Here is an 18,031-nt window from a genome sequence, read left to right as displayed (position 1 = left end):
AAAAAATAAAAATAATAATCATACATATATTTTACACAAGAGTTTACATTACATTTGTCCAAGGTTCAGCAAAAGGAAGATTAATTTAATGAGCAGTAACACTGGCGGCGTTTTACAGCCCCACCTCGGTAGATGGCGCTAATGCGCGTGAATACAAATATAAATCCAAGAAGTAATGTCGGAAGAACAGCATGATGGGATATGAGAGTCCTCCGGCGGCGCGTTGCCGCCATGTCTCCTAGAGAAAAACATTTATTGCTTCTCTCTGCTCTAGGCCTAGTTATTCTCGCTTTTTATTATATTCCCACTTTTCTTTTTGTGACCTTAATTCTTGCAGTTTGTTGTATTGTCTGTTATTATCATAGCGGAGAACCGCTTCCCGCCAGGTTAGGCCCGAATCCTCGGGGTGGGCTAAACGTTCCGGCCGTACTGCGGCGCTGGCTGTGGGGCTGGGAGGCGACCGGCGTCTCGGTACCCGCACGGGGGAGAGCGAAGAGCAGCGGCAACAACAGAGCCGAGCTCCGGGAATCAGAGGGACACTTAAGTCAAAGACTCGCTGAAAGCGGAGTTTATCGAAAGGAATCCTTATCAAGCGAGTCTTTTCTTTTTAGCCCCCGGGATTTTCTCATGGGGAGTTACATCGGGAAACCGGAGAGCCCAACCGCCGACTCGGGGAGGCGGAGAGCCGTGAGAAATCCCCGAGAGCAGCTCCGGGAAAAGCTGGCCAGACCCAACCACGCCGTCTATACTCCAAACAGAAGGCTTTCATTTGCTGGGTATGTTCAGGCTAAAATCAAATCAATCACATCTCGGTTTTACCGGCGTAATACAGCCCGGTCTTTTTGAATGGAGGCGGTTAAGTTGTTGGAATTCAAAAGGTTAAAGGTGCAGCTTGGCGGTGTTTAATGACTAACCTTCGAGTCGTCAAAGCGATCTCTGTAGCTCCACACAGCTATCCAAATGTGCTACACGTTACTGCAACCCTATGCGTATATATCTGTACAGGTTATGTCATGTGCAAGAGTTTCTCATTACAGTAATTTACTACTAATATAGTACCGGCATTTCCAATCTGTGAACAGTTATGACAGAAAACTTGAATTGTTGGCCATATAAATTACTTTAGTACTGAAAAGCATATTTAGCAGGTTTGCTGTATTGGCAATGTAATGTATTTAGAAAGTATTAGACTTTTACCTGACAATCGGATTTATTTCCGCTATCGCCCCAACCATTATAGAGACTGACGAATGGTATTTGACATGAAATATCAGAGACAGGAACAAAAGTTCACGTTTTCTGTAATATTAGTGAGTATTATATGTTTGGGTTTTCCCAGAAAAATCTATTATGGCCATTTGTGGGATTACGAAAAGCAGACTTTCAGACCCTTCATTTTGCCTTGGCCTCTAATTGTTCTGTCCTGCAGGGAGACACCGGGAGCAGCGAGCAGGTTCACCATCACACCCCAGCGCCACTACCCCCTGCAGCAGCCGGGTGTCTCGTCAGTGGGAATCCTTCCTCCCGTCAAATGGGACGGTTTCAGAAAGAAAAACATCCTCAGCCCTCGCAATTCCCCGGCTGCCCTCAGCCCTGTCACAGTGAAGATCGCCAGGCCTGACCACAGCTCCCCCAGGTCTCTGTGCGATCTATGCATTACAGTGTTTCAGTCTAGATCATCAGCTTGAGTCAGATCTCTTTAAACTCTAACATAACCTGTTTTAAGAGATTAATGTCAAAACCCTTTTGATAAAACTTTTGTAATGGCTGTTTACCTTTCTTTTGTTTCAGCATGGACCATTTGAGTTATGCCGTTCTCCCCAGAGCGCCTGCCGATCCGTGCTCCAGAGAGAGTGTCCTCAAGGTGCTGAAGGAAAGCCGCAAGAGAGAAGTGGACGACGAGGACAGGAGCTTTACAACTGAGCAGAAAAGCAAAAGAAGGTACGAGGCAGCACATGAATGCTGACAAGCTTTATATTTTTGCCTTTTTATGTAGCTTGGTGACACTTTTTATTTTATTTTTTTGTCTGATAGCTGTAAGGTTATTATAGTAAACTAAAAGGTATAAAAAAATTTCAACTGAAATAAATTTAAAAAATAGACTGGGAAAAAAAGGACTTCCTGTACTCGCACAGCAAACCTAAGACATAAAAAGTATCATGTGTTTTGTTTAAACCTTCTTGGTCTGTAGGTAATGCATAGTGTGGTTATTAGCAAGGCTACAGAAAAACAGCCTGTTGATGCTTTTAGTTGTCTCGGTCTCTTAGCTTTACGGACAGCTGCAAACAGAATGGATGAATAGCTTTTTCCTATTAACACCATTTCCCAGTCCATTTGTGGTGCACTTGGAAAGCTCACTCTTCTAATGTAATGTTCCAACAAAATATACACTCCCACATGGGGCCTTGCATTCTTATGAATGCATATAACATCTGCATTATAATGCTGTATTCATTTTTCCCCTTTTTCCCCCAATAATTTGAATAGATACAGATCACACGTACAAATGTGGCCTTAAAGTCTTCTATAAATACATTACCGAAGCTCAAATGCAGTTTTGAGTTACTGGATGCCAAGAAAATTGGAAATATCACTAACACTTAACACAGCACATTTTACATAGGTTTTCTCTAGGGCTGGGCTATATCATACCGTTCACGGTAATACCGGTGTAATTTTGGGCAACGATAGGAAAATGAAATATCACGATAGAATATGGGTAAAACACGCGTGCGTAGTGCCTTTGTTTACATACGCACATGGCGACGAGGCAGAATGAGAAGAGCGAAAGTGGATCGTTGAATGAAACGGATGAACCAGAATTGGTTTGTAAAAATGCTGCAACTTTAGTGGTGTGGAACTGGTTTAGCTTTCGTCCGTCAGATACACAACAAAGCACTATTTTTGGTAGAGCATGTTAGCGGGCCGTCGTTATTACCGTGTTGTTTGGAAAATACGGCACACTTAAAATCAATCCTTTGATTTTTCTGAAAATCGACAGTGCCTCTTATAATCCCGTGTGCCTTGTGTATGAATTCTGGTTGTGTTTACTGACCTCGAAACGATTTTATGTACACAGCGCTCGAAAATCTGTCAAATGTTTTAGTACGACTAAGCTACGAACCCGCACCGCTTGATTGATTGTCGGAGCATTACGGCTATGTTAGGCAGGCGCCTCGCGGAGTGATACGTACTGTGCTTCAACATAATATTACCGTATTGTGTGTGTATAACCTCTTTTTAAGTTTTGTGGATATTAAACATGGTTATGCTGATGATATGTCGGCCAGTTTCCACTGGAAATGCCTTTTGATTAAACTGTCAGCGAGGAATTTGCACTGTTACATTTTTATATAACTTTAATGCACATAAAAAACAGCTGCTTGTTTAAGTGAAAATACATTGATGGGTTTTTTGCACTAATAAAGTTGAGGAGTTGTAAAGTATTTTGTCTAGTGTCAATTATATCATCAGTTATATCGTTATCGCAAATTTTCAAATGTATATCGTGATAAATATTTTTGGTCATATCGCCCTGCTCTAGTTTTCTCTATTGTTATATTTCAAAATAATAAATGGTTGTTGGTTTTTTCCATTTTATTTTTTAATTAATTTTTTACTTCCTAAGACGTAATGACAGCGGTGGAAGTGCACACTCTGCTTTTGAACCCCTTTTGCCCAATGGCACGCCGTCACAGCTGGTTCCTAAGTAAGTTAAACTTTTCATACAGTTAGATCATGTCTTATGAAAGCCTGTGGTGCAGGGTGAAGTATAGTGTGGTGCTACCTGTGCATTAAGAGAAATACTTTCCTTTTCCCAGGCCAGGAAGTCTGAAAAGAGGGATGACCTCACTGACTGAGGAGTCCATTATGAAGAGGTCTCGGACATCCTCAATCAGCTCTGGCAGTGGAGCTCATGCTCCAAGAGGAACCCCGGGCACCAGGAGAAATGCCATCCAGAGTTCCTACAGCTCTTCATTGGGTCTCAACCAGGTAACTCTTCTCTGCTGCATTAAAGGACGCACAGGATTCTAGAGGAAACAGTGGAGCTATGACACTCTAAATCTTGTTTTCCCTTCACAGTGGAAGAAGCCGTCAGCACCCAGCTCCCCTCTGTCCAGCCCTGGATCATCTCGCTGTCAGACTCCAGAGGGCATCTCAAAAAGACCCAGGTGTGTCTCTGCTAGGTTTCTGATCAGTTGTTGACATTTAATCCAGTATTGCGGATTGTAACCTTAAGTTTCATTTCCAGAGAGGACGACACGCAGTCTCCCAGCTCAGCATCCTCTGCAAAGTCAGATCACACGTCTATGGACAACACACTCGTCTCTTGTGAGTGTCATACCTTGAGTAGCTGTGTTGTGTAGGGATTCATCTGTCCTAGAAATGCAGCTCTGTGCAGCAGATTATTTAGATTTATGCAACACTGACTGAAAAGTTCTACTACTAATTAAAAATCCATAGAGCTAATTTGCTGGGAAGTGATCATAGGTAATGCTAGTTAGACTTTATTTACACAAAGTCATTCCTTATCCCAGAAATTCATTCACTTGTACCCTAAAGACCCATTTTCCAGCATGGGGTTTATCTTAGTGGCCCTCTACTGTTAAATTAACTCTTAAGACTGTTGAAGAATATTATCAGAGTTTTCAAATGGGTCTCAAACTCATGCGTTTGAACATTATCATTTCAATTGTGCTTAATTCAGATTGCTTCTTTACTTTTAGAGAAATTGATTAGCCAGTTTGACCCCTCATTACTCGGTTTAAGAAAATGGTTTCCAGAAACATCCCAAGAAAGGTTGTTGGGTTTTTGTTTTGTTTTTTTTGTTTTTTTTTTCTTGTGGCAAATGTTCATTCATTCAGTGGGTCTGAATGAACGAACAACAAGTTGGGATTTGTGCAGTGTTCAATCTGTGTGCCCCAAAAATTTAACATGAATGCAGTTGACTTAAAAGAAAAAAACCTTCAGAGACATTAAATTGCTTTCTATTTATTGTGCCTTGTATGATGATGTTCCAGTCAAACTGGCTCCATTGCCCAAGGTCCAACTCAATACCTCGTCAGACTCTGGTGGTAGTGGGAAAAGAAAAAGGAAGATTCAACTGGTGTCCAGCAACCGGGATGATCACATTTCTCTGGTAAGGATTACTGCAGTCTCATTAGAAACCTCTGTTCTCATGCTTAGCCATTACAGTGCTTTTAGTCTCTCCTTGTGCTTCCTTGCAGCCCCCACCTCCTGAACTGGGTTATACAGTTACTGTTAAAGATCTAGATGAGGAGAAAAAGGCTGGTATAAGTAAGATACAGAAGGTCCTGGAGACACCTGGTAAGTTGCATTCAGTTCAATCTGTTAACCCTTCATTCACATGTAAAGATTTAAACACCAGAAAAAATATTTATAGAATAGAAAAGAATAAACCTTTATTATCACACGGATGAGAAATTTTGTTGTTACACAGCTCTTATAGTAAGGGGAATATAAAATATAAAACAAAGACACAAAGTGGTCGTTTATACATAAGCAACTGAAGTCCGTATATACAGGTAACAATGTACAGAAATGTGTATAGAAAAATCGCATGGAGATGTTTATAAAATGTACAGGGATATGTATAAAATGTACATAAAATATATCTATATTACTATAGAGCCATTGTGAAAGAAGTCAAATCTACATAAATGTGTTTCAACCAAAATGGAGGAAAAAGCCCTAGCATGTCTGTGACCCTCTTCTTTCTTTTAGCTCCAGAGCCTGAGAAGACTGTCTCCCCCTCAGCCACCACTTCCACCCTGCCTGGCCCCTCTGCTGGCTCTACTGCTACTGCTACAACTTCCACCACAACCTTGAGCAGCCTTCTGGCAGCTCCCTTGCCCACATCTAGCTCTGCCACCCCAGTCATTAACCTGGATCCCAATCCAGTGAGCAGTACCGGTACAGTGCCTGCAGCCCCCAACCCACTGCTGGAGGCTTTGAAGAAAGCTAGTGCTCCTTCTCCCACATCCGCTACCAGTGCAAGTTCAGGTACAACTGCTCTTCACTTGATTTAATTTTGACTACCTTTAATTTCTTTGTTCTGTACACTCATGTTTTTTTCCTCCCAATGTGCCCTTAGTGTCTGTATCAACCACACTCGCACAACCCAGTGTTTCAATCCTGAAGGCATCAACAACAGTGGCTTCCCCACAAATCCCTGCAGTCTCCCAGTCCTCCTCTGCGGCTGTGCAGCAGTCCTCCGCCTTTGCTCAGGTCCTGCTGGGTCAGGTCTCCCAGGCTGCCAGCAGCACCCCACCTATGGCAAGCCTATTTGGGGTGGCTAGTCAGGTCAGCGCCTCCTCTGCTTCCTCAACATCTAACTCAACTGCTGTTACTGCAGCCCCAGCCAGCAGCTCTGCATCAGTCAGTAACACCAACCCACTAATGGCTTCAGGCTTTAAGCCCATCTTTGCTGTAACCGCCACCGCCACCACCACTTCAGCTACATCAGCTTCAGAAAGCAAACCACCTGTCCAGAATTTCAAACCCATCTTTGGAGATGCCACTGCGGCTACTGGCTTTGGACAGCCTCCATCCCTTGCAAGTGCAAAGGCAGCCTCTACAATTTCAAGCACAAGCAGTACAGCCTCAGTATTTGGTGGATCAACAAGCAGCAACACAGCTGGCCCATCTCTGTTTTCTGGCTCAACCACCACAGCTGGCACATCCACAGGCTCCCTTCCCACTTCACAGCCTGCTCCACAGCCAGCTATGAAATCCCTCTTTGGAAACTGGAACACAACATCTACAACAAGTACCACCAACTCAGCTTTGAATCAGGCTCAGAATGCTGTCGGCACAATTCAGTTTGGAACTGCTACCACTGCTACAGCAGCAGCCACGGCCCCAGCTCCAGGACCTGCTACTGCTTCAACCACAACCTCCAGCCAGGGTACCTTTGCATTTGGTGCCACGCAGCCAGATGCTCAGGCTGCCAGCCAGAAAGTATTTACATTTGGCCAGACAGCACCCAATCAGAACACAACCACTGCTTCATTTGGAGGCTTTGCCATGGGCAACACAGTTTCCACTGCTGCTCCTGCTACCACACAGTCAACCTGCAACTTTGGAAAGTCATCTTTTGAAGCCCCAGCAGCTCAGACAACCTTTGGCTCCACAGCAGCAGCGCCAAAGCCATTCACTTTTGGAGGCAGCGGAGCGTCATCCACACCTGCTTCTAACCCTGCCCCAGCTCCTTTCAACTTTGGGGCAACTCCTACCACCACAGCAGCCACTTTTGGTACCCCAGCTAAACCAGCATTTGGAGCCAGCACTGCTGGTTTTGCTTTCGGTGGCACTGCCGCTCCCTCAGCTGCACCCTCAGCTCCACCAAGTTTCGGTGCAGCAACCCAGGCTCAGAGCTCCTCCACACCCACCTTCGGATTTGGCAGTGCAGCTCCTCAGCCGGCTCCCTCTGGACCAGCTCAGCCAGCATCCGGTGGATTTAACTTTGGCTCTGGAATGCCGTGCCCTCAGTTTGGAACACCAGTTTCCAATAATCCTGCACCACAGATGGGAAGCTTCAACTTTGGGGCTGCTGCTACAGACAAACCAGCTTTTGGTAAGGAATTAAGACTGTTGTTGTTTTGCTTGTTTATGTCTTAAGCCCACCTGTAGAGCGGTTCAAGCAATGAATGTAATGTTGGCTAGCTATTTCTTTTGGCTGTTCCCTTGCTTGAAAGGGTTTTTATCACACCAGACATTTGATTTGGCACAGATTTTACTCCGGGTGACCTTTTTGTGTCTCCTCCTGGTCTCAAGTCAGGGATCTTTCTTGTGTTAGGCAAAGATGTTAACCACTACACTAATTTTGTCTGTTGCGAATATCTTAAAATAATTTTAGTTTTGATTACCAGTAAATGATAGTAAATTAATTGAAATGATTGGTATGTGAAACATAACCAGTAGTTGAATTAACGGGTCTCAGTAGTGGGGAGGGTGGGCTGCATTTTTGTTTGTTTACATCGCTGTATGGTTGCACTTATGTGTGAGTGCTGGTTTCCTACTGTGCCACACACTGACAGAAAGATTTCTGTGGTTAGGTTACTATGTTGGTCTATCAGAGTTTTAGGTGTTGGGTGTTTGAAGTTGCATGCTGTTTTCCCTGCAGGAACATCAACACCATCTTTTGGCCAGAGTGCTGCTGGAGGTCCAATTCCCTTTGGAAGTCCTGGAACTCCACTCCAAGGCTTCAATGCTGTTCAGTTTGGTGAGGCATCAATTTTCTTTTTCTTTTTTTTTGTTTTTTTAGAGGTGATGCCCAGCTGGGGCTTTAGTAGGGATGTGTGGCTAGATGTTTAAACGATGGTTGCTCTCAAGGAGCTGTAACCCAGTGATTTAAACAAATTAGTCTTCTGATTTTATTTAGTGAGAGTGCAGCACCATCACAAAGTTTTATTGATAAATTTGTTAAATTACTCTATACCTCATCTGTTGGTAATAGGATGCTACACTGTAGCATTATGCATTGCAATGTAGTGGGATTTAGCCTGTTTATCTACTGCTGTGAGGCCGAAGTGGAAACACATGGGTTCTGTTATTAAAGGTGGGCTTGAGGCAAGCTTATGGGAATTTTTATTGGAGCCAAATACTTAAAAGCATGTTGCCTCACTATAAGAATTCCTTGTCAGACCTGATATTGATCCTAATTTAGATGAAATTAAGAGGCAGTTTTGAAGTTTGAAAATTTGATGCCACTGTTAAGAACTGGATACTTTGTAGCAGAAATTGTTACATATCCATATATTTTTTTATTTTGTTTAGGATCTCCAGCAACTCCTTCCTTCTCAATCGGAGCTGGATCGAAAACATCCGGAGCACGGCAGAGGCTGCAGGCGAGGCGACAACACAACAGGAAGAAGTAGCCTGCCACGTCGTTCCAACAACGCATTCGGAAGGACTCCAGCTGTTGCTGCTATGGCTAACCTGGCTAACATTGCTCTGTTCTAAGCCCAACATCCCACCCCATCAGGCTACCACCATGCCCTCTGCTTCCTCCCTCTCCTCCTCCAGTGGGTTGTGCTGGCCCGAAGTTTGCAGACGAGTTAGAAAGAGCACATTAGCCTACTGAGTCCATGACCCAGTGAGGGAATGCAGCAGTAAGGAGAGAGAAACCACAATTATGTACTATACTTGAAAGAGAAAAGACTATTTGATAGATGCTGAACATAAGCATATCCAAAGTTCTTTTTCCTTTTACCATACACGGACACTCCCATTGGTTCGTCTTAAGGAGAAAGTTGAGTCGAGCTAAAGGTGGAGCTGCGGCTCAGACATTTATTTTTTTACGTGAAACGCTCGCTGGTTTGTATGTTACCTGGATATTTGAATACATTCTCTGACTGAGTCTGAATGGGATGAAATGCACAGTCAATTCAGATAAGGTACACAACACTGCAGTGTAAATGTAAAGTTTGCATTTAAATTATTTTTTTAATTGGCTCTCTGACCCTGTAAATGAATAATGTGTTTCTGCACTTAAAAGGGTGACTTAGTAAATGTCTTAACGTAGTTTGTGCAGACCCTTGTGTTCTTGTTTCGTACTCTTTGTCATTGCAAGCATTCCCAGAGTCCTCCTGTGGATGGCCTTTTTTGATAGTGATTGCCAACTGATTGAATTAGCAGGTCAGTATGTGAGTAGGATGAGTACTCGACTAGCGCTGACAAACCAAAGCCAACTCTTCAGCTTGTTCCCTGTGAAAAGAATCTTGAGATGAGAGTGTGCTTGTGTGTGTGTTTGTTGTGCCAGACTACCTCTCTTTGCGCCCAGGCACTGAATCCTTGTTAATTCACTGAAACGTAACAAATCTGCTAGAATCAGTTACATTTTACCTTCAGCCTACCTGCTGTTAATGCACATGTAACTGTGATAAATGGTGAGTTTTTAAATATCTGCACAGCAACACATTATCCCCACTTCAGAAATGTCACTGCTACCTTATGTCAGATTTACTAAAATTACAGTCTGTTCTATTGGATCTCTCACAGCGATACAGGGATTTTTTTTTTTTTTTTCGTTTTTGTTTTTATTATTATTTTTGTTTTTGAGCATGCAGCAAACATGGACAGTAAAGCAGTTGATGTCAGCTGTTTTATTCAAATGATCTCTGTTCTCAGTAATAATCACCTCTTATTGTGAAAAGTGAGCCGTTACCAGTTGGGTTTTGTGTTTGTTTGGTTTTTTTTTTGGTTTTTTTTGGGGGGGGTGGGGGGGTCTGTCTTTGTTTCTTCTTCTTCTTTTTTTTTTTTTATTTGGATGGTCAAATTTGAATAAATAAAAATGTGAGTTGTGGATGTTCCACATTAAACCTTTAAAGATCGCCAAATTTTCTTCCCAAGATGTGGAGGCTATACTTCATACTGTGTATTAGCAGTATGCTGTTTTTGTAGTGGATATACAAGTATTGCTTAGTAATGTTGCAGGAAGTTAAAGAGGACCTGTTATGATTGTTCTTATTTTCTGTCATGTATATACTGTTACAATAGTGGATCCTCATATTAAACTTGGCCAGAGTTTTGAGTAATTTGTTCACTTTATGAACAAGTAAACCCTGTCAGGCATCAAACTTCTCCAAACGCACAGTTTCTGATAGTTTTTTTTTTTTTTTTCTTCCTTCTACTACTTCTGGTTGTATGATGTTCATGAGAGGAGTAATCCTTAACATCTCTCTTTGTGAGGGGCATCCAATCAGAAGAGCCCCTTAAAGAGGGGTTTGCTACACATGGTGGATGAACAGCAGAGCAAGAAGGGAAAGTGTTTCTTTATGGAGTCTGGATTTTTTTTTTTCTCCAAGCTTCTGTGGGTTTCTCTTCTGAATTCGGGTTTCTCCCCTGCCAAAAACATGAAACACATTGGAAAAATGCTTTGTTAATGACATGCTGCTTACAGAACAAGAATGTCAAGAATTGATATCCAACATACTCTGAGAGATCTAAGTAGTGTTTTACTGGGCACTGTGTCTATGAGTTAGTCCCAATAAATTTAAGTGATTTAATTTCAAGAAAGCTGGAGTTGAAATCAGATTCAATATAACGTTAGACTAGATATAAGTCCAAACTTCTTTTTCTTCTCAGAAAATAATCACACTGCGTTTTAAAGCATATTTGGAAGTATTACCACTTGCCACGGAACAGTAAATGGCTACTTTCCCGAAGAATACATGCTTTTACTTTAAATATTTCAGGTATACTTGATGCAAATATCTAAATCACATTTACTTAGGCTTGTAGACATGGTCAAAATGACGTTCAACTCGGCATGGGGATGGGTAATTTAAGAAACTTTGAAAGGTGAAAATGCCTGACAACTTTGAACTGATCCAAAAACTCATTTAATTACTTGTTACAAACACAGGAATGCAGAGGAGCATCTCTGAATGCACAGCATGTTAAACCTTGAAGTAGGTGAGCTAAAGCAGCAGACACCCCACAATCAGTGCCACTCCTGTCAGCTCAGAAAAGGACACAGAGGATACTCTTCACGCGGGATCGCAGAAAATGGACAGTAAAAAACTGGAAAAAATTTGGCTGGTCTGGTGAGTCTTGATTTTTGCAGCAATATTCAGATGGTAGGATATAAATTTTGGTGTAAACATTGTGGAAGCATGGCTCCAACTTTTTTCCTGAAAAGTTTTCAAACATTCCACACACGCCAGTCCGCTAGGTGGCATTAGAGACGGTTTGATACCCGGATTGTGCTGCATTCATGACTACACGCAGAACAGGAAATGTGAAAATTGTGGCAGTTACGCTAGGTAACGCCATTAAAACTAAGAAAAAAAACGAAAACGAATAATCTAAGAGATTAAGTTGTCTTTTAACGTCATGTTAAAATCATGCAAGTCAAACTGAATGGAAACGGAATGTTTATACATTTAAAATAAACTGTATATGTTTCACGGAAATGTTTGGGGGCGGGGTATTCTCGTATTTGCAGTCGTAAACATGAACGCAGCCTTAGATGAAGCGTGCTATTAGGACGCATGCGCGGTGCCCCAGTCGTGCGGGGTTAGTTTAGGAGACGTTAGCGTTGCAAAATACGTGGCAGAAGGGTGTCAACATGGAGATAGCTGCTCTGGCCGCGTTAACTTTGTTACTGGGTGCACTGGTTATTCTGGTTGCGTTAGCGGTGGGCAGACGGAAAGAAGAAATAAGAGAGGAAACTGAGCAGGCAGCGGAGTTTGCCGGTAAGAGCTACTCAGGCTAATGTAACTCTAGCTAGCTGGAGAAGGGGGGGACTGTGGAGAAGGCGGCAAGTCAGTCATACTGCATTCATTCATTCATTAACTCACTTACTCAGTAATCGATTCATTCAACAAAAGAGCTCCGTGCCAACGATATTAACACGAACTCAGAGCTAGAAGTACAAGCTACGGTAACTTTTGAGTGGCTGTCACTGTCACATTAACAGACCAATGGGTGCACTGCTTTCTGTCGAGTCACTGCCTGTTTTTTAACGCTTCATTGATGACAAAGGTTCAAATCGGTATCTGTAGCACGTGACATTAGTTAATGGCAACATGGTACATGTAAATGGCTTGTATTTGTATAGCGCTTTACTTAGTCCCTAAGGACCCCAAAGCGCTTTACAGCGTGAAGTAGAATAGCTCACTGTATAAAGATAGTACTTAAAAGTTATAAAACAGAGGAAGGTTAGCACATTCATCTGATGTTGAGTCTGTTTAACTATGTTTGAAGAAGAATTTACATTAAATTAAATTTTGGACTAATAAAGACGTAGTTAGACTATTAATTTTTCTCCAGGTAATAGGATTCAAAGTTTATAATTGAATAATAATACAGTAATAATCCTGGGCATAATTTTTATAACCTTGGAGTTAATCACTTTAATAGTAACTTATTATAGTTTTGTGTTGTCTAAATAGGTTTTGTTTGTTTTTCATTTTGAATTTTGTTTTTCTTTTGAGGTTAGTTTGAGTTATTTTGGATGTTTTAGTTTAGATTTTTATCCATCACATCCATCCATTTTCTTCCACTTATCCCAGACAGGTTGCCACTCTGTTGCTGGGTTAACTTAGAGACCGACAACTGCCCATACTCACATTTACACCTATGGCCAATTAAGAGTCGCCAGTTAACCTAATGTGTATGTCTTTATACTAAAGGAGGAAGTTAAGTAATTCGTTTTTTTAAAAAAATTATTTTGGTTACTTTTTCATTTTCTTAGTTTCCAATCGTATAGCTTATTTCCACAATTTTCTTGGCTTTTAATTTAATTTTAGTTCACTATAATAATCATGCCGAGAGTGTTTTTCCACATTCTGTTAACATTGCATGCAGTGAATAGAAAACCTCCCAGAGCTAATTCCCTGATTTCCAGAGTTTTGGGGGTTTTTTTTGTTTTTTTTTGGGGGGGGGGATTGTCATGATACCAAGGATTGGAAAATTACACATCAATTATCTTTTAGCTGTTTGTTAATGCTTCATAACACCCACATCATGTTCAGAAATAGCATAACCAATGGTTTATTCTAAAATGAAATGTGTGGAAATAAAACTTTTTTTATGTTCTTAGCCTTTTCCTTATGACTGGGCTTTGATATACATGCTAATGTGCAGGCTTGTTGGAGAAGATCCATAAACAAGAGCTTTCCATCAATGATTTTTCCCCAGAGATAACGGATTCATAGCAGCTCACAAGAGTACATTGTTATTGTTAGACTGCTTATAAAAGTTAGATACACTTATATTGTTAGTAAAATTACAGAAGACCAACCACACAAACCACACAACTTAATTAAATAATGATAATAGAAAAACTTATAATAAAAAGTAAAGAAATAAAATGGAAACCTAAAAAACAAAATGAGTATGTGTATTTTGTTTATATTTATGTTAGAAATTGTACAAAATTACAAATTCTATATGATATGTTATTATCTATATAATGCTAAACATATAGCATTATAAATGGACTGGTTCTGTTTTGTAAGTGCTTTGTACTACAAGACTTATTAACACAAGCACTTTTTTTCCTGTGCCTAATTACTTACTACCTAATATTTATGCTCTATGAGCCCATCGGAGAGCAACTTGGGGTTCACTATCTTCCCCAAGGATACTTTGGCATGCAGACTGAGGCAGCCAGTGATCAAAGCAGCAAAGCTCCAATTAGTAGAACTGCTTATTCTCCTGATATACAGCCATCTGAGTAATAGTTTGTATATATCCTTTTAAAATAGTCTTAGTGGGCATCAATGGTCATGTTTTTCCTGTGTGTCTTCCAGCTGAAGCCAGTGCTGTGAAGGGTTCCCAATCCAAGAAGCAGAAGCAGGAGAAGCAGCGTGGCCGCAAGGATAAACCTACACAACACACTTTCAGCCATCCGCTGCTGGCAGCCTCTCTGAAGGTAAACTGAAACAATCATCAAACACACACATTGTAAAAGCCTCAGAGGACAAGGAAGAGTTTTCATAAGAGACCGGAGTTTGGTTTGTTTTAAGTCACTGTAGGTTATGCGAGTTAAAAGCCTTGCTTTTGTTTTGGTCTAGATGCCGCTCAGCTCAGTGAGCTGTTCTGAAATAATTTAACAAGGTTTCACTTGCACCCTCTCCATAGCCATTTTTCAGCATGTGTGTATTTGTTTCCATGTGCCTTTTAGGGCCACAGTGGAAATGTGACGTGCCTCGATTTTAGCAGTAACGGGAAGTACCTGGCGTCCTGTGCTGACGACCGCACTGTTCGGATCTGGAGCACCAAGGACTTCCTGGACCGCGAGCACAAGTGTCTGAGAGCCAATGTGGAGCTGGATCACGCTACGCTGGTCCGGTTTAGCCCTGACTCCAGGTCTTTAACTACACTTACTGACATAAAGCATTTCTTCTCTTTCCTAAGGAAAGTGAATTGTACACAAGAGCTAGTGTAAGTTTAACATAAACCAGGTCAAAGAGGTTTAGAAAAGACTTGTGAAGTAACTTGTTTGATGATCTGAAACATGTAAGCATGTAAAATATGAAGAAAAGTAATCAGTAAGTGGACCAATACCTTTTCAAAGTATTATACACAACCAGAGTTATGGTGAGGTAATCTTCAGAAAATCTTCACTGATTTTCTCCTTTTCTCTACAGGGCGTTTATCACCTGGTTGGCCAACGGAGACTGCATACGAATCTTCAAAATGACAAAGAAGGATGACGGCTCCATGAGCTTCAAAGCTGCTCCCGAGGATTTCCCACAGAAGCACAAGGCCACCATCCTCAACATTGGCATCGCAGAGACAGGTACAGAATGCCGAAATAACTTAAAAGTTTTTACTTATAGTATCGGCTAGTAACGCAGTTAACACAGCTGGGTTTGTTTTTATCACCAGCTGGGTTTTTGAAAGTGTGTGAAACCATTTGTGGTTTAGTATTTAACAATCAGTAAATTCATTTCAATGTTTCTTTTATTCATCTGCTCCATCTCTTTGATTATTTGTCCAGTCTTTGGGTTAGTCAGCCTCTTGACAGCCTAACTGTTTTAAGAAAAAAATCGACCCACCAACAAGCAACAAAAGTTGACTCTAGTTTCACATGAGAAGAAAGCTGTCAAAAAAGGGAATATCTGTTAAAACCTTATTTATTGATTTATTTATTTTTCAGTATTTGTCACCAGTTTATGGGGCTGATATTGTGTTTCTCACCCACAGGCAAGTTTATCATGAGTGCCTCCACCGACACCTGTATCAACATCTGGGACCTGAAAGGAGAGGTGCTGGCCTCTATCAACACGAACCAGATAACCAATTCTTATGCTGCCATCTCCCCGTGTGGCAGGTCAGTCCCACTCCTTATTTACTGCACAGCTTACACTTGAAAGCTTAGAAATGATATACATCTACTCTGTAAGTTTATTGTTTTACTGTTTCATGACATTAAAAAAAGAAAAAGTGTCTATAAGCGATGTTTTACAGTAAGAGCTGTAGGTTCTTCTGCTTTAAACTGTTGTTGAGAAAAGTAAAGGTCTGAAAAGTAATTTTCCCACATGTAAGATGATTTCTTCATATTGTTTTTACTTTTAAATTCCATTCAGTAAAATAAAAATCGAAATAAAAATAAGCGTTTGAATTGCGTGTCACTCTTTGGGAGCTCTGATCCTGCTTCATCTATTCGCTCAGGTTTGTCGCGTCCTGCGGCTTCACTCCTGATGTGAAGGTGTGGGAGGTTTGCTTCGGCAAAGGAGGAGACTTCAGAGAGGTGGTGCGAGCCTTTGACCTGAAGGGCCACTCTGCTGGAGTCCACGCATTTGCCTTTTCCAACGACTCTCGCAGGTAATACACTGCAATATTTGAGATGGAAAATAAATGGTTGTTTATAAGCTGAGACAACATAAAATGGCATATAAACGTTAAGGTGAGAGTAAAGAAGCCTGCTCTGTTAAGCAGTAATACTTTCTTTTCATTTTTCAGGATGGTGAGCGTCTCCAAAGACGGCACGTGGAAGCTATGGAACACGGACGTGGAGTACAAAAAGCAGCAGGATCCCTACCTCCTGAAAACCGTTCCCTGCAGCTCGTCTGAAGGCAGCCGGGTGGCCTTGTCTCCAGACGGCCGGGTGGTGGCCGTCAGCGATGGCTGCAACGTGGCCATGTACGATGCTGCCAGCGGAAAGCTGGAGGAGGAGATGCACGGCGTCCACAGCATGGAGATCACGGACCTTAGGTTTGACATTAATGGACGCTTCTTGGTGTGCAGTGGCGACAAGGCTATCCGAGTGTTTCACAATGCTCCGGGCTACCGGGCTGCCATCAAAGACATGCAGGACATGCTGAGGAAGGCTCAGAACGAGGCCATGAAGCAGAGACTGCAGCAGCAGATCAAAGAGGCTCAGAGTGCCCTGGACGCTGTGCTCGCTGCCCCCTCCAACTAAACAGAAATAACAGGAAATCACACTCTGAATGTGACAGTGTCAGACTCTGCTAATCATTTGTTTGCATAGTCACCTCTGCCTCTTAATGATCTGGACTGTGAAGATGAGATTTGCATGCAGTTTAATAAAAGGTATCTTTTTATGGAAGTGCTTCGTTTGATTTGAGACATTTGGACTTCTGAGTGTGATGTGCTGTGATTGTGTTTGATTTGTCATAGTTTGTGAAATTGGTCTCATAGTTCTTCAGAGTCACTATGTGGAAAAAGGAACAGATTAACAGTCCCTTTAACATCTAATGGCCACTGTCGGTTTGGGTGCTTCATTTCCAAGTCCAGGTGTTGTCTGTGCTGACTCACTGTGAAACTTTGAACACAAACTAATGTTAATGTCCACCTTTGCTTTTCCTACTGTGGTAGGTCAAAATTTCTGCTGTGAAAAAAGTTAAAAGTGTAATATTTTCCCAGAGGGTGGCGCTGCAGTAAAATTCTTTTTCTGCTTATTACAGCCAAAGTAAATTTTTGGAAATCTCCTCTTTGAAATCCTTAAAGCTTTATCTAATGGCATTGCTATTGAGAGTTAAAAATTAGGCCTCAGTTGACACCTGTGCACTCTCACATGGGTGTACAATTCAGTGCAAATACCATAAGAGGATTTGACTTCAGAGCAGAACGTAAATTGTGAGGTGTCTTTTAAGTACAACTAACTGAAAGAAGTGCGAGCAAGATGTCCGGCATCTTGAAAACACAGGTGAAACCACCTCTTCGGATCTGTCAGAGTGATAAAAATAACCTTCAAGTGTCACTGAAACTGGGGAAGAAAAACTAGCTTATTCCTCAGTCCATCCTAGCAGCCCACTGAAGGTGTATTTGATCCTCACAAACAGAGTTATAGCGGGGAAGTCTGGAGCGTCCTATAATCCCCAGAAAGTTAAAGCATATCAAAATAATCCTCAGGATTTGCAGAATTTGTAACTTGTTTTGAATAAAGGCATATATTTGATTACAGTGTGCTTGTATATGAGGATTTGGGTATAAAATAAGGCCTTAAGTATCTTAATTCAATTGTGCAGTCTGGATTAATTTTTGTAGCTTTAATAGAAGACATTCTGAATCTCTGTGCCCTTTTTGGTAT

At 41.6% G+C, this 18,031-nt stretch overlaps 2 protein-coding genes across 2 annotated transcripts; both read left to right on the top strand.

Annotated features, from left to right (window-relative positions):
* The first annotated feature begins 10 nt into the window (after positions 1–10).
* On the top strand, positions 11–10,228 carry pom121 (POM121 transmembrane nucleoporin). The gene is made up of 13 exons (XM_005923172.3): positions 11–776; positions 1,430–1,636; positions 1,792–1,941; positions 3,629–3,709; positions 3,822–3,993; positions 4,084–4,172; positions 4,253–4,332; positions 5,022–5,140; positions 5,229–5,328; positions 5,746–6,024; positions 6,116–7,597; positions 8,147–8,245; positions 8,800–10,228. The coding sequence occupies exons 1-13, from the start codon at positions 202–204 to the stop codon at positions 8,898–8,900; spliced, it is 3,534 nt and encodes a 1,177-aa protein (XP_005923234.1). The 5' UTR covers positions 11–201; the 3' UTR covers positions 8,901–10,228.
* Positions 10,229–12,004: 1,776 nt separating this feature from the next.
* On the top strand, positions 12,005–17,047 carry tbl2 (transducin beta like 2). The gene is made up of 7 exons (XM_005923171.3): positions 12,005–12,221; positions 14,283–14,404; positions 14,657–14,841; positions 15,123–15,274; positions 15,682–15,808; positions 16,150–16,302; positions 16,441–17,047. The coding sequence occupies exons 1-7, from the start codon at positions 12,095–12,097 to the stop codon at positions 16,898–16,900; spliced, it is 1,326 nt and encodes a 441-aa protein (XP_005923233.1). The 5' UTR covers positions 12,005–12,094; the 3' UTR covers positions 16,901–17,047.
* The last annotated feature ends 984 nt before the right edge of the window (positions 17,048–18,031 follow it).

This window comes from Haplochromis burtoni, unplaced genomic scaffold (assembly GCF_018398535.1).
Source record: "Haplochromis burtoni strain Fernald_Lab_line unplaced genomic scaffold, NCSU_Asbu1 Contig_66, whole genome shotgun sequence".
In the NCBI taxonomy this organism is placed as follows: Eukaryota; Metazoa; Chordata; class Actinopteri; order Cichliformes; family Cichlidae; genus Haplochromis; species Haplochromis burtoni.
Note: the sequence above shows the minus strand (reverse complement) of the source record. Positions and strands in the feature narration are given on the sequence as shown.